Raw genomic sequence first — 14491 nt, 5'->3', positions numbered from 1 at the left:
TTTTGTTATTTAGTAGAATAAAAAAGATTCAGAATCCAACTATGTATCCTTAACGACTATTATGCACTTTAGGGGATCACCGACTTTGGTTCAGGCACTCCCAGGTCCCAGTGTCCAAGTGACAGCAGGCAGTAACCACACTGCTGCTCTTCTAATGGACGGACAAGTATTTACTTTTGGCAGCTTCTCGGTAAGAAATTTGTTGGATGTCTTTAAGTTTTACTTTTGTGTCTTCAGCTATTTTAAGTTTGTGTTATAATTTGCTTTCTGGTTTTTTTTGTTATTTAGAAAGGACAGCTTGGCAGACCCATATTAGACATGCCCTACTGGAACGCAAAGCCATCTCCAATGCCTAATATTGGGGCTAAATACGGACGGAAAGCTACCTGGATTGGTGCCAGTGGAGACCAAACCTTTCTGAGAATCGACGAGGCTCTTATTAACTCCCATGTGCTTGCTACTTCAGAAATCTTTGCCAGTAAACATATAATTGGCCTTGTACCGTCATCTGTGTCTGAGCCCCCTCCATTCAAATGCTTACTAATCAACAAAATGGATGGAAGCTGTCGTACCTTCAATGACTCTGAACAAGAAGATCTTCAGGGATTTGGCCTTTGTCTTGACCCCGTCTACGATGTTATTTGGAGGTTTGAAGTCTTTGTTACATGTGGTCAGTAGGTCAGTGGATTAATGTTAATTTGTTAATTCTTTGATCATTTTCAGATTCTTGCCTGCCTCCAGAGAAATGTGGTGTTACAATGCAGTTATAGCTGATGCCAGAATGCCCACAGCTACAGATCTGCAGTCTCGTTGCAGCATTCTTAGCCCAGAGCTCGCTTTGCCTTCAGGGTCCCAAGCATCGACCACTCGTTCTCATGCAGCCCTTCATATTCTTGGTAACAAATCATTTCATCTTCTTGAGTTTTCTTCCAAAAGTGAAACTGCATGTGACTTAAAAAACAAATATGTACCATTGTTTACAATAGCGCCTCCTGGCTGGTAACTGTTTATCTGGATAACCACCACCAATAATTCCAATATTTGACATGAATATGAAAATTACATGTTTCTCATATTGTGTAGCCTTAGTTCATACAGTTCCTTGCATTATCATTATCATCTGTGCTTTGCTGTAAATAGGCTGCCTGGACACACTGGCTGCAATGCAGGAGCTGAAGATGGGTATAGCAAGTGCAGAGGAAGAGACCCAAGCTGTAATGAAGGTCTACTCCAAGGAAGACTACAGTGTGGTGAACCGCTTTGAGAGTCAGTAGCATTTTTTTGTTTAATATATACAGTGCCCCAATAATCTATTGTTTACTTTCAACCCCAAAGTAATAAGCTAATTGTGCATAAGCATTGTTGTACTATGTGTTTTAGGTCATGGTGGTGGTTGGGGCTATTCTGCCCACTCTGTTGAAGCCATTCGCTTCTGCGCTGATGCAGACATTCTGTTGGGTGGCCTGGGTTTGTTTGGTGGTCGAGGAGAATATACTGCCAAAATCAAGGTAACATTTCTAATGTATTTACATGATATACTTGGCATTAATGAGTGCAGTAATAATGTTCAAAATTTTTGTTAAAGCTTTTTGAACTGGGACCTGATGGAGGTGATCATGAAACAGATGGTGATCTACTTGCAGAGACAGATGTGCTAGCCTATGACTGTGCTGCTAGGTAATTTCACTAACACTATAGAGTTGTGGAGAAACATTTATACAAACTTTTGTTTCTTTTGCTTTATTGCTTTTGTTACTTAGGGAAAAGTACGCCATGATGTTTGATGAACCAGTACTGCTACAACTTGGCTGGTGGTATGTTGCATGGGCTCGAGTGTCTGGCCCCAGTAGTGATTGTGGTTCTCATGGTCAGGCTACCATTACTACCGATGATGGGTAAATTAATATTTCAATGCAATAGCTGAGGATTTTTTCTTTATATGCTTACTTCAGATAGTTTTTGAATAACGTTTGTCTGCTTTTAGAGTGGTCTTTCAGTTCAAAAGCTCCAAGAAGTCAAACAATGGTACAGATGTTAATGCTGGTCAAATACCACAACTACTGTACAGGTAACATACTGTAAAACTTAATTATAGCGTTTAGATTCATAGGTTTGAATGTCCAACCAATTGATGTGTATCTCGTAACATTAGGCTTCCTTCAAATGACGGCAATGCTTCTAAAGGAAAGCAGCAAACAAGTGAGCCAGTTCATATACTTAAGCGCTCCTTTGCTCGGACGGTTTCTGTGGTAAGAAAACTTGTATATGAATTCTCCAATGCATTAGTTTTACATTTGCTATAAATGTTTAAAATGTCTCTAGGAATGTTTTGAATCCTTGTTGAGTATTCTTCATTGGAGTTGGACCACTCTAGTTCTGGGAGTGGAGGAGTTGCGTGGCCTTAAGGGTTTTCAGTACACAGCCACCCTGCTGGATCTGGAGAGACTGCGATTTGTTGGCACATGCTGCCTTCGCCTTCTCAGGGTTTACATCTGTGAGATCTTTCCTATTGCAGGTGAATTTCTTTTTGATCACCATACTATTTTTCTCTAGATGGAAGAATTGGGCATTTAATTATATGCAAAATGGCTCATAGAGTACTTACAGTAAAATGTATAATCCTTATTAAATGTTTTTCTTTGTTACTTTGATTTTCAGCCAGCACAAAGGCTGTTGTGGAGGAGTCAAGCAAACTGGCAGAGTGTGTGGGAAAGACACGCAGTCTGTTGAAAAGAATCTTATCTGAAGGAATAGACAACTGCATAACCAAGCTGGACAATGACCCTCAAGGGTATTTGTCTCAGCCCCTTACTCTCCTCGAAGCTGTGTTACAAGAGTGTCACAACACATTCACTGCCTGTTTCCATTCCTTCTACCCAACACCTGCTCTGCAATGGGCATGCCTCTGTGACCTGCTCAATTGCTTAGATCAGGTAATGTTCATAGTACTTTTGAAATGTATGGTTACAATTTACACTGGTTTATAAATGTCTTCTTTTTCCAGGATATTGCTGAGGCAAACTTTCGCACATCAAGCAGCCGTTTGCTTGCAGCTGTTATGTCAGCTCTTTGTAACACATCGGTCAAGCTGACATCCATCCTTCCGATTGCGTATGATGGTGAAGTGCTTCTTCGCTCACTGGTCAAACAGGTCAGCACAGAGAATGACTCTGCACTAGCCCACCGCTTTCCCCTGCTGGTGGCCCACATGGAGAAACTAAGCCATGTGAGTAGTGCTTTTGGCCTTTTTAAAGTGGTTGTGTATTGTTGCAGAAGTTGACAGTTCATTTGTTTCATCAGACTGAAGAAAATCTAATGGGCATGACGAGTTTCCGGGAGGTGCTAGAGAAGATGCTGGTGATTGTTGTGTTGCCAGTAAGAAAGAGTCTGCGGAAAGAAGTTGAGCTTTTTTCCCCACATTTGGTCTCAAACACCTGCGGCCTGCTAGCCTCCATAGTTTCTGAGCTTACTGCGTCCGCCCTCGGCTCTGAGGTAAATATTGAATTTTATATTTTTTGCAGTGACTACATTGTTAAGTAAAGAGAGTAGAAGGAGTGGAGAAAATGTAAAATTTGGTACACCTGTGTGCTTGAGTGGGAAAAGTGCATCACATATAGCCTATTTGTGTACAAATAATCTCATATCATTCTGTGATATTTTTCTGGGAATAAAACCTTTAAAAAAATATCTACATACAATTCACAGTGAAAGGCAATTAAATTGAGTGTCTGCTAAGCCAGAAAGGTCAACAAAAGTGTCTTACTCTCTTAGATAATTGTCATCCCACAATTCACACACAAACTCATTTTGGGCAGATTATGTCTCCATAGTAACCAACATTTGGCACCAACTCATGTTTTTCCCCTCTGTCTGTTGTCAAGGAAACCATTGCTCTCTCTCAAAGTGCATGATGCAGAAATGTGACCAGCTTTTGTAATATTGTTTTGAAACAATGTACATCTCTTGTCTCTTCTAAATGTTCAACAGGTTGATGGGCTAAACTCACTTCACTCTGTCAAAGCATCTCCTAACCGGTTCACCAAAACAAGCCAAGGTCGAAGTTGGAACACAGGCAATGGTTCTCCAGATGCTATCTGTCTAAATGTGGACAAACCTGGGGTTGTTTTAGTGGGAGTCTGTGTCTATGGAGGAGGAGGTATCCATGAGTATGAACTGGAAGTGCTTGCTGATGATGTAAGAAATTGTTTTTGTCATAGTTCTGTTAGTATTACATTTGCACTAAATTGTCCATTACTGCATACTTTATATTGTATTTGTTTAGGCTCAGACTGAACACCCTGGCGATTCAGCTCATTCACACAGGTGGACTTCACTGGAGCTGGTGAAGGGAACCTACAGCACAGATGATTCTCCCAGTGATATTGCAGAAATACGTTTGGACAAGGCTGTACCACTGAAGGTAGGCTGCAGTGTTGACTTAGACTTCACATTTGAGCTGCTAAGTAATTTTGTGACCATTGATGTGCCTTTTGTTGAATTTGTTGTGATGCAGGAAGGGGTGAAATATGCTGTTCGTCTGCGAAACTATGGTAGTCGTACAGCTAATGGCGATGGGGGAATGACCACAGTGCAGTGCTCCGATGGTGTGTCCTTCACCTTTAGTACATGTAGTTTAAGCAGCAATGGGACCAACCAAACCCGAGGACAGATCCCACAGATTCTGTACTACAGGTAAAAAGCATTTAGAGTATACTTTAACTAGATTTTTATACAGGATTAACTTTTCACTCTGTTCATAGGAGTGAGTATGATGGAGATCTCCAGTCACAACTTCTAAGCAAAGCCAACGAGGAAGATAAAAACTGTAGTAGAGCGCTCTCTGTGGTCAGTGCTGTGGTGAGGGCGGCAAAAGATCTTCTCCATAGAGCTTTTGCTGTTGATGGTTAGTGTCATTAAACTAATGAACATATAAATATTTCATCACTACCAAAAAAAAGACGATTTCTTGTGTTTTACAGCTGATGATATTCCAGAACTTTTGAGTTCTTCTAGCCTGTTTTCTATGCTTCTACCTCTCATCCTGGCTCATATTGGACCTGTTGCAGCATCTGTGCCAAAGGTATGCTGACTAGTAAATGAGCGTTTTTTAAATGTATTTATTTTGGATTATGTATTTTTATTTTTGTGTTATAGGCTGCTGTTGAGGTTTTTGGTCTTGTCCAAGAGTTGCTTCCCGCTGTCTCTGCTCTTAACCAAAAATATGCTCCACCCACCTTCAATCCCAACCAGTCCACTGACAGCACTACTGGCAACCAGCCTGAGCAGGGCCTTTCAGCTTGTACAACCTCTAATCATTACGCAGTAATTGAAAGTGACCATCCATACAAGCAAGCTGGTGTCACACAGTATAAGGTAAACAAGACATAATGAAAAACTTATGTCATGTCAAAGTCACCATTTTCATCTTTGAACTGTTTCTCCCTACCCCACCACCTATTATAGAAGAACTCCTACAACTTTTTGGCTAGTTGAATTTTTTTTTTTACTATGGATCCGGGATGACTGAGGGATTACACAGATATATTTTATTGTATTTATTCTATATTTGTGCATTACTTGGACAACCTTTATTGATCTAGAAAAGAAAATACCTGGCACAAGTATATTTCTCATAATGTGTCAAAGTCTAAACTAATGTTAGATCAACTCTGCAGAATGGATAAAACATTTTAAATGAATGTGTTTGTGTTTAGGTGTCATTCCCAGACTGTGTACGCTGGACTACCGTTGAGTTTGATCCTCAGTGTGGCACAGCACAACCAGAAGATGTCCTCCGCCTTCTTATTCCCAGCCGTATCCTTCACCTGGCCAGCCTTGGGGGCAAACCACTAATTCATGACACGATCAACACATGGACTGAACTCAAAAAGTTTTCTGGCTCCACAGGATGGCCAACGACTGTGCTTGTCCTTCCAGGTGAGAACGTTATTTACAACATTTTTTCTACATTTTAATGCCTGTATTCATTCATGCGTCCCTCTTCATTACTAATTATTGCATTTTGTCACAGGAAATGAAGTCTTATTTTCTCTAGAAACTGCGTCTGATTATGTAAAGGATGAAAAAGCTTGCTTCTATGGATTCAAATGTATTGCAGTGGGTTACGAATTCAATCCTGGTCCAGATGAGGTAAAAACTACATTAGTCAATAACTCAATAATAATGGGTGATGTATTGGACAACAAGCTCCACTGTGACTGTCTATAATTTCCTGTTGCAGGGCATTATCCAACTAGAGAAAGAGTTGGCTTACTTAGGTAGTGTGTGTGCAGCAGCTCTGATGAAGAAAGACCTTGCCCTTCCAATTGGTAAGTCAAAGTCTTCTGTTCTGTATAGCGCTTTTTTAAACAACTGTTACAAAGTGCGTCACACAGAAGTAGCAAAATACAACAATACAAAATTATACATAATTAAAAGCACAGCACAGATAAATTAGCCAAAAGCTTGTGAATATAAAAAATGTTTTCAGCGATGATTTAAAACCACTTAAGTTGTGACTTAGCTACAAATGTTAGGTTGTTAATTGTATTATATTTTTATTTAGGTAATGAACTAGAAGAAGATCTTGAAATACTGGAGGAAGCATCTCTTCAGGTGTGTAAGACACACTCTGGAATCTTGGGGAAAGGCTTGGCTTTGTCACACTCTCCGACGATTCTGGAAGCCCTGGAGGGAAATCTGCCTTTGCATCTCCAAACCAATGAGCACTCTTTTCTTGAAGATTTCATTACCTGTGTGCCAAACTCAAGTGGAGGACGCCTGGCCAGGTATACAAGGCTCTATTAATGTTACAATACAATTATTTATTGATAGAAACTGGTATGACAGCCAAACAATGAAAATGCACCTGTTTAATGAACAGTAGTTATCACGTGCATGGGAGTGGTAGAAGCCAAAAAGACTTTTGAAGAATGCCTTTTGAAATATCTTATTCTTGAATCAAAATATTTCACAATGATGAAGGACAACATTTTCTTTTGTCCTTTATTGTCAGATGGCTGCAGCCAGACTCATATGCAGACCCCCAGAAGACATCCTTGATCCTAAACAAAGATGATATTCGCTGTGGATGGCCTACTACTGTTGTTGTTCAGACCAAAGACCAGTATGGTGATGTGGTTCATGTACCCAACATGAAGGTAAAGAAAGAGTGCAATTTAAGATAATATATTAAGTATTATATACTAAGCTGCCCCTTGTGGTTGTATCTCGAGGTGGAGGTAAAGGCGGTACCAGTGTCACAAAAGAAGTCTGTGCAGCCCGAAAATATGAAGAAGTTGCAGAAGCTTCCTGGAGGGTCCTCTCCATCATCTTCTGGGCCTGATCTGACATTTGGAGGGCTACCAACACCAAAGTTGGAGGCCACCTACGAACCAATGATCGTAAAGGAGGCGAGATACATCGCTATAACAATGATGAAGGTTAGCTCCGTGCTATTTAGTATGTTTAATGAATTCAGTGATCTATGATTAACTAATCCCCTTTTATAGGCGTATGAAAACTACTCTTTTGAAGAACTGCGCTTTGCCTCCCCTACTCCAAAGAGGTAAGGGAATTACAATCAAAACATTTGGTGAGATGCCGTGTTCTTAATGATTTGATTCTACTTAGACCTAGTGAAAACATGCTGATTCGTGCCAACACTGATGGGACCTACAGTGCCAACTGGACTCCTGGAGCTGTGGGTCTCTACACAATTCATGTTACCATTGATGGGATTGAAATAGGTAATCTTATTCAAATATTGTTTTTTTCATGAAAGAAAAATCAAATTTTTTTTTTAATGCTAAGGCTTAAACACTGATATGTGGTGTTCAATTACAGATGCTGGTTTGGAAGTGGAGGTCAAAGACCCTCCAAAAGGCATGATACCTCCTGGAACTCAGATGGTAAAACCAAAAGCTGAGCCTCAGCCCAGCAAAGTAAGTTCTTTCAGCCCATATAAGTCAAACAACTTTGTCAAACAATAGGATGTGTACATGTCACCTCAATAAAATTGAACTTTTTACCAGGTGGTTGTAAGCAGTTGGGACATAATTTGATTGCTTCAATTATATAATTCTCATCCTAACTCTTTTTGCAATGACGACTGATGTCAACTTTCAATGTGTCTGGTGTTGCTCTGAACTGCCGCTTAACTGTACTCTGCGCAGCTTCTCACAGTCTCTCATATCACCTTTGCTTCTCTCAGGTCCGCAAATTTGTTTCTAAGGACAGCGCAGGTCTGCGTGTGCGTAGTCATCCGTCCCTGCAGAGTGAACAGATAGGCACAGTGCATGTCAATGGCACTATCACTTTCATTGATGAGGTAACTGAAAGGACCAAGAGATGTACAGTAGTGTATAGTGTCACTTATTGTTTTAGTGTTTTTCTTATCTTTGTTGCTTCACTTGCTTTCAGGCACCTTAGTAGAAAATTAGATTTTGTTTTTAATTTTCTACCAATTTGACCCAGAATGTTTTCTGTAGCCTCAGGTGCTGTGTATATTGTTTAACTTCTGTTAGTAACAGGTGGAATGGCTGTTTTTTTGTTTGTAGATCCACAATGATGATGGCGTATGGCTCAGACTTAATGATGAAACTGTGAAGAAGTATGTCCCTAGCATGAATGGGTACACTGAAGCCTGGTGCCTCTCTTTTAACCAGCACTTGGGCAGGAACCTCCTAGTCCCGACTGACGTAAGTGAAAGCCCTTCTGAGCAATCAGACTCTTTCTCAGATTTATTATGGCAAAGGCTGTTGTGGTCTTTTCCTCAGAAACTCAAGCAAAGATAAATAGTTTTAATGATGGTTGTTTGTGCCTGACACTAACGGTGTCTTCATAGCATGGTAATCTGAGGGTGCATTCACACTTGTCCTTGGTTTGGTCCTGATTTGAGCCCAATTTAGCTCTGGTCTAGACTTGGTTTGCCCCTGTTATAGTCCTGGTTTAGTTCCAATTTGGATGTGATGTGTGTGTAAGTGTAAACGCACCCTAAGATAATCAAATATGGTTTGTTGCGGTGTTCACTTGCATGAGAAGATCTACTGACAATGTACTAACCAACTGTAAACAGGAACAGAACACAGGGATGCATGCATTTATTCTACGCAATCACACATTTATTTAAAGGCCTTAAAAAACATTGCAATAAACCCAGCTGGCATTTGACAAAAGGGTATTTATTTTCTGTTGTGTTAGTGGCATTGTGTTGTCCTCATGGCTTTTCACTTGCAACCCATGAACAGTTGCTCTTGGCAGCATGGAAACCTTTAACTCCATGCCACAAAAACACCATAAAGTTACTTGAACAACTTTGGGAATCTGCAGTTGTGTTTAACATGGCAATAGCATCACAGTGCAATGAATGTGGTTTTCTGTCATGAAGCACAAGCCACTTTGAAGTTTTGGGAATCTATTTCTTACCTAGGGATGGGTACTCAAAGCCAGTGCTATGTCAGTCACAATGGTCAATTTGTACCGATAAGCTCACTGCCTAGGGATACACTAATGTTGGTATCACTTTTCATTTACAGCATTTGGCCCTAATTATTGATATAATAACACTATAGAAATCCTAGGCCAACATCAATCATTTGAAGTTTTACTATACAAACTATACTTTTCGGTGCTGTGCTTTTCTTATTAAACTACACTACATAGCTCTCCATGGAATAAGCATAAGCACTAAGTAAAAACATTATTGACAGCTGTAAATTTACCTGAAATGTGTGGCCAAATTGGATGATATTTGGCTTCTAAAATGGACCACTGCTGTGTTGTAATATGTTTCCCTAGGTGTTAGATCTCTTTTAATTTATTCAAATGTTATTAAAAAATTTTATGTTCAAATGTTTCAAAAACTTATTAAGTTAAGTTGTTTTTCAACAGTACTGTTATTTTATTTCATTTTCAGGGAAACAGTGTACACGAATGAATGAATGAAAAGTGTAAAACATTATGATATGTTAATGTACCCGAATTAGCTATTTGGTTAAAGTTCATCAGTATCAATAAGAGTAGTAATATCTTTAAAACCTTAGCAATGCCCATCCCTGTTCTCTCTCTGGCTCTGTAACTTTTGCCTTGCATTGAGATGCCTTATTTTCATGTAAAGTCTCAGTCTGAACAGCATGACACACTACTACATGAGTCAAGTGGGGAATTTTTTTGGAAGTTTATTTTGTATTTGATCACTGATCATAGATAACTAAACTAAAACAAACAATGCCTTTTTCCTTCTAGGTCCGTTGTTGTGTATACATTTTTTTCTATGTCAACTGTGCTGTCTTATCTCCAGCCTATAAATTATTACAAAATTAAAAACATTCTTCCAAAAAAATACATCTGGTATCCCCAACTCTTCCCTTTTCATTTTTGGATCAACCACTGTTTCTTGACTTTCTTACAATCTGTTGCTTAGAATGTCTTTAACGCTAGCCAAGGAGTCAGGGATATCGGCTTTTTGTCATGGACACCCTTATCTATATTTCCCCCTCAGGTGAGTTATGGAATTAAGGGAAATGTAGCTTGACTTTCTTGTATAACTTCAAATGTTTAGTTTTGCTTGTCTTTTTAAACCCTTGTGACTGTGTCGTCTCATCACACAGTAGAAATAATTGCACGGTTCAGTCACAGCTGCATGGTTGCTTGTTTTGTTCACTTTTCAGTCCTGTGTTAAAAATAAAACACGACTAATGGTAACGAAATGTATTTAATGTTGCATGGGGTCAAATTTGCATGAGATTTTCTTTACACTATGTGTGCAGTCCTGCATTCTTTTGTATCATGTTCCAGAGAAATTAGTGATATAAAATATTTTTGCATCTAGAGTCATTACATTTACTGTTTCAGTGCCAAAATGTAGGTTGTACATTCAACACAATAGAAATCTTGTTGCTACTTGTTGTCTTGTTGGAGTTTTGTTTGCCTGGGATCCAGAATACACACGTAAACATATATGACTGCTTACGAGGGGGAAAAAAAGGAGAAAAACCCCCACAGGGGACTGAAAAACATGGTGGATTTCTGCAGAATCAATGAATGAAGCACTAAACTCTTTCAGTATGAGAGGAGAGAAATGTCATTTTGTTTGTAAATAATTGGTGACCAGTGATCTTTGTTTCTGATGCGGCACTGAAATAAACAAATCTGATTGGACCAACATGTTTGGTTCTGGCTCGAGATGTGACGGAGGGAATGGGGACCAGACTGATAACCCTCTGTATAAAAAATACCGAGAGTGATCAGTCTGGACTTACCAGGAAAGAGTTTTGTACACTATAGTCAATTTTGAAGGTTCTGAAACAAAGACACACACCCATTTATTTAACACAGCATTTGATCTTCTCACTTCTCAAATTTTCTACATCTTGATTGACATCCATTTCTTACCTGTTACAGGAGGTCAGGGGCCAGTCGGAGGAGAACGTAAAGGAGGTGAGCAGCTGCCCTTCCTACGAAGCCCCCATTCGGGTGCAGAGCAGGGCAGGGCAGGGCGGCGGCCCAGGGCTTTATAAGGTAGTGAAGACCGGCCCTTCTGGTCACAACATCAGAAGCTGCCCAAACCTTAGGGGTATCCCCATTGGAATGTTAGTACTTGGCAACAGAGTCAAGGCAATAGGCGAGGTACGCACTCACCCCAAAAATGCACCGTTTTCATGGCTTGAATAACTCCATAATCAAAGATATAGAAGTGTAGTGGCTGTTGTGCTTTTGCGTGTAATTTAATAGTGTTAAATTGGATGCTGTTGTTGGTGTGTTTCTAACTTTTCTGACTTTTTTTTTCTTGCTTTTTTCCTTGCTGGGATTCACTTTTGTGTCTTCAGGCTTTACAACTAATAATAGTTTTTCTATTAATCCATTGCACTTTCAGGTTGTCATTTGAGCTGGAACACTTCTTCTGGGAGTCTCATTGCAAATTCCAAGGGCTATTGTCCAAACTTTATTTCTTGCCCTTTTTAACAGTAGTCCAATAACTAGGTACTGTGGACTTTCTTTCACCTTGTAATAAGATGTAAAACTGCACTGTGGGATCTGATTGACTGCTTTGGTGTGTCATGCTGTTCAACAATTTTATTTTGTGAGACTGCAATAATTATTGAATCCATATTTCTGGGTTTATTCATTTATGGTAATTGAAATTTATACTCGTACAATCACTAATTTGAGATTTAGTTTTAACTGGGATAGGAGTAAACTTGCATATGCTGTAAAATCAAAATGTTAAATCATGATTTGTTTGCAATCCCTCGTAAACTGTGAGCGCATGTGAGTGATCAACAGTGGTATGGCCTTTGTGTTCTATTGATCTACTTGCCATTGATCTACCAAAACCCATTCACCTCATGTGAATGTGTTTGGTTTTGCATGTAGTTGATTGTGAGAATGGATAAAGAGTGCCGTTTATGCATTAGGTGGTCAACTCAGAGGGAGCGTGGATACAGCTGGATAAGAATAGCATTGTGGAGTTTTGTGAAAGCGATGAAGGAGAAGCCTGGTCATTGGCAAGGGACCGTGGAGGAAATCAGTACCTCAGACACGATGAGGGTAAGCACTGTCCTTTTGTGATTTTTGTCCTTTTGTTAAACTGAAGACTATTTTGTGACTTCTTGTTTTTCTTTTCTTTTTCTTTTTTTTTTTAACAGAACATGCTCTGCTTGAGACACAGACGCCACCTCCCAGTCCTTTCTCTGTGCAAGCGTTCAACAGATCTACAGCCTCAAATGGAGCCCAGGGCTTTGACTATGGAATCTCCAACAACAAAGGTAAAGTCTACATATCACTGAAAGATCTGCTTTTAACGAGCCTTTTGATTTCCATCTTTTCCCTTTTACATGTTTTATCAGTATTAGGTTTTCAAAGATCACTTTCCTTTTGACAACTCTGCAATGCAGCTTATGCTTTTCATTCTTCTGTCATTTGTCTTGTTTTCTTACTAGATACATACAATACAAAAAGCTCAAAACATTTTTTATATATTTTTTTAAATCATGTGTCTAGATCCAATGAAAAAACAACAAAACTAGAACAAACAGACCAGTTCACCTTAAGTGAAGTCTTGCTTTTTTTTACGGTCCATTCCCAATTAATTAGGGCTGTAAATATATGTCCACTTTACATTGTACCTCCTTAGTGACATTAATGCAGCAGCATCAGAAGCATCAGAAGCAACTGTCACAATGCTGCAGCTGATTTTCTACTCGTCGAGTAAAGATTATGTTTCTTTTAAATTCTCATTTTACACATCATTTCAGTTGTGCACAAGAACTGAATGATTGCCAGTGAATGACCCTCATTGCACTAAAACCTCGGGCCTAGTTTAAGCTGTAGTTGTTCCACCTCCTTTGTCTCCTGTTTGCAGGTGACCGGTTGAGTGCCATACTGAATTCCATTCAGTCTGGGCCTTTCCTCTCAGCAGCTCCCTCTTCCTCCATTTTTGAACAAGCTGCCCAAACTCCCTCCTCCTCCTCCTCCCTTGTCCACAGTCCATTTGTGTTTGGACAGTCCCCCTCCCAACTGTCTCAGCCACAACCACAGCTTCTCAGTAAGTCTGTCGTGCCTTTTGACAGTTCCTGCTTGGAAAGTCCACCTGAGATTTAGGTCATCTAAATGTTGATTTGAATTTTGTTGTGTTTGTTTTGTAAGATAATTACCATGACATTTAAAATGCCAAGTTTATCATTTGTAAGATTATTATTTAAGTATAATAATTATAATTTCCCGTTCCAAATTTTCCTTCCTGCAAGTATTGTTGCTTACTTTTAGTCCACATACCCCCTTTTTTTAATCATACCACCTTTCCAGCCCAGGCATTCACTGAAGAAAACTGTTTTGCCCCTGAACAACAATTTAGGTTTTTAAGCGTCACAAGAAAATAACTTGACCCAACCCTTAAGACGAAACAAGCTATTAAAATTTTCATTATTAACAACATACCTCTTTTCTACATTAAATATTTTTATTTTTTGTTTTGACATTTTTTATTTCCTTAACAAGTTTACTTCACATAACATTGCTAAGTGTCTTGTGTCGAGCAAACTTTGTTTTTCTGTTCTATTTCCTTGTGTTCTTCTTGGTGTTTAACTCTTTTCATTGTCGTGTCTTGGCCTTTTGCATTTCATAGCATTGTTCATGGCTCACTTGCCCTCTTTCAGCTATAGATGGTTCATCTCGCAGCCTTGCTTCTCGTGAGCGTGTGCACAAAAACTCTGTGTCTGTGGCTGGGCATGGTACTGCTCTCTCATCTCTCGCTTTAAAGCAAAAGGGTGGGTAATTGCATGATGTGATTTAGAGCTGACTTATCAGAGGGTGGAGTCAGGAGTAATGTGGGGCAATAATTGACAGGGAAATTTCACATTGTCATTTTGGCACATATTTTAAGACTGGGCTGGAATTCATCTTTCATCAGCCTAAGCCCTTTCATCTATCTCAAACCAAAAATAATATATCTGCATAAGTTTTGCTTTTTAATTATACTTGTTTATCCATT

The 14491-nt window shown here is 39.4% G+C and overlaps 1 protein-coding gene across 10 annotated transcripts in view; it reads left to right on the top strand.

Annotated features, from left to right (window-relative positions):
• Positions 1 to 14491, top strand: part of mycbp2 (MYC binding protein 2) — a 34817-nt gene that overhangs the window by 10327 nt on the left and 9999 nt on the right. For 5 of the 10 annotated variants that reach the window (XM_033986340.2, XM_033986338.2, XM_033986342.2 and 2 more), the window contains 34 exons: positions 73 to 190; positions 289 to 647; positions 724 to 896; positions 1141 to 1266; positions 1381 to 1508; positions 1586 to 1677; positions 1761 to 1895; positions 1985 to 2068; positions 2153 to 2249; positions 2323 to 2515; positions 2659 to 2933; positions 3005 to 3226; positions 3301 to 3492; positions 3988 to 4194; positions 4283 to 4420; positions 4514 to 4692; positions 4761 to 4903; positions 4980 to 5080; positions 5155 to 5373; positions 5715 to 5937; positions 6032 to 6150; positions 6242 to 6329; positions 6566 to 6788; positions 7016 to 7160; positions 7236 to 7442; positions 7512 to 7567; positions 7633 to 7748; positions 7846 to 7943; positions 8213 to 8329; positions 8559 to 8699; positions 11404 to 11628; positions 12417 to 12549; positions 12648 to 12767; positions 13364 to 13546. In XM_033986340.2, coding sequence (XP_033842231.1) covers positions 73 to 190; positions 289 to 647; positions 724 to 896; positions 1141 to 1266; positions 1381 to 1508; positions 1586 to 1677; positions 1761 to 1895; positions 1985 to 2068; positions 2153 to 2249; positions 2323 to 2515; positions 2659 to 2933; positions 3005 to 3226; positions 3301 to 3492; positions 3988 to 4194; positions 4283 to 4420; positions 4514 to 4692; positions 4761 to 4903; positions 4980 to 5080; positions 5155 to 5373; positions 5715 to 5937; positions 6032 to 6150; positions 6242 to 6329; positions 6566 to 6788; positions 7016 to 7160; positions 7236 to 7442; positions 7512 to 7567; positions 7633 to 7748; positions 7846 to 7943; positions 8213 to 8329; positions 8559 to 8699; positions 11404 to 11628; positions 12417 to 12549; positions 12648 to 12767; positions 13364 to 13546 — 5375 coding nt within the window. The remainder of the gene's footprint in view (positions 1 to 72; positions 191 to 288; positions 648 to 723; positions 897 to 1140; positions 1267 to 1380; positions 1509 to 1585; positions 1678 to 1760; positions 1896 to 1984; positions 2069 to 2152; positions 2250 to 2322; positions 2516 to 2658; positions 2934 to 3004; positions 3227 to 3300; positions 3493 to 3987; positions 4195 to 4282; positions 4421 to 4513; positions 4693 to 4760; positions 4904 to 4979; positions 5081 to 5154; positions 5374 to 5714; positions 5938 to 6031; positions 6151 to 6241; positions 6330 to 6565; positions 6789 to 7015; positions 7161 to 7235; positions 7443 to 7511; positions 7568 to 7632; positions 7749 to 7845; positions 7944 to 8212; positions 8330 to 8558; positions 8700 to 11403; positions 11629 to 12416; positions 12550 to 12647; positions 12768 to 13363; positions 13547 to 14491) is intronic. The other 5 variants (XM_033986344.2, XM_033986343.2, XM_033986345.2 and 2 more) reach the window with 4 other exon arrangements.

This window comes from Periophthalmus magnuspinnatus, chromosome 21, assembly GCF_009829125.3.
Source record: "Periophthalmus magnuspinnatus isolate fPerMag1 chromosome 21, fPerMag1.2.pri, whole genome shotgun sequence".
NCBI lineage: Eukaryota > Metazoa > Chordata > Actinopteri > Gobiiformes > Gobiidae > Periophthalmus > Periophthalmus magnuspinnatus.
Note: the sequence above shows the minus strand (reverse complement) of the source record. Positions and strands in the feature narration are given on the sequence as shown.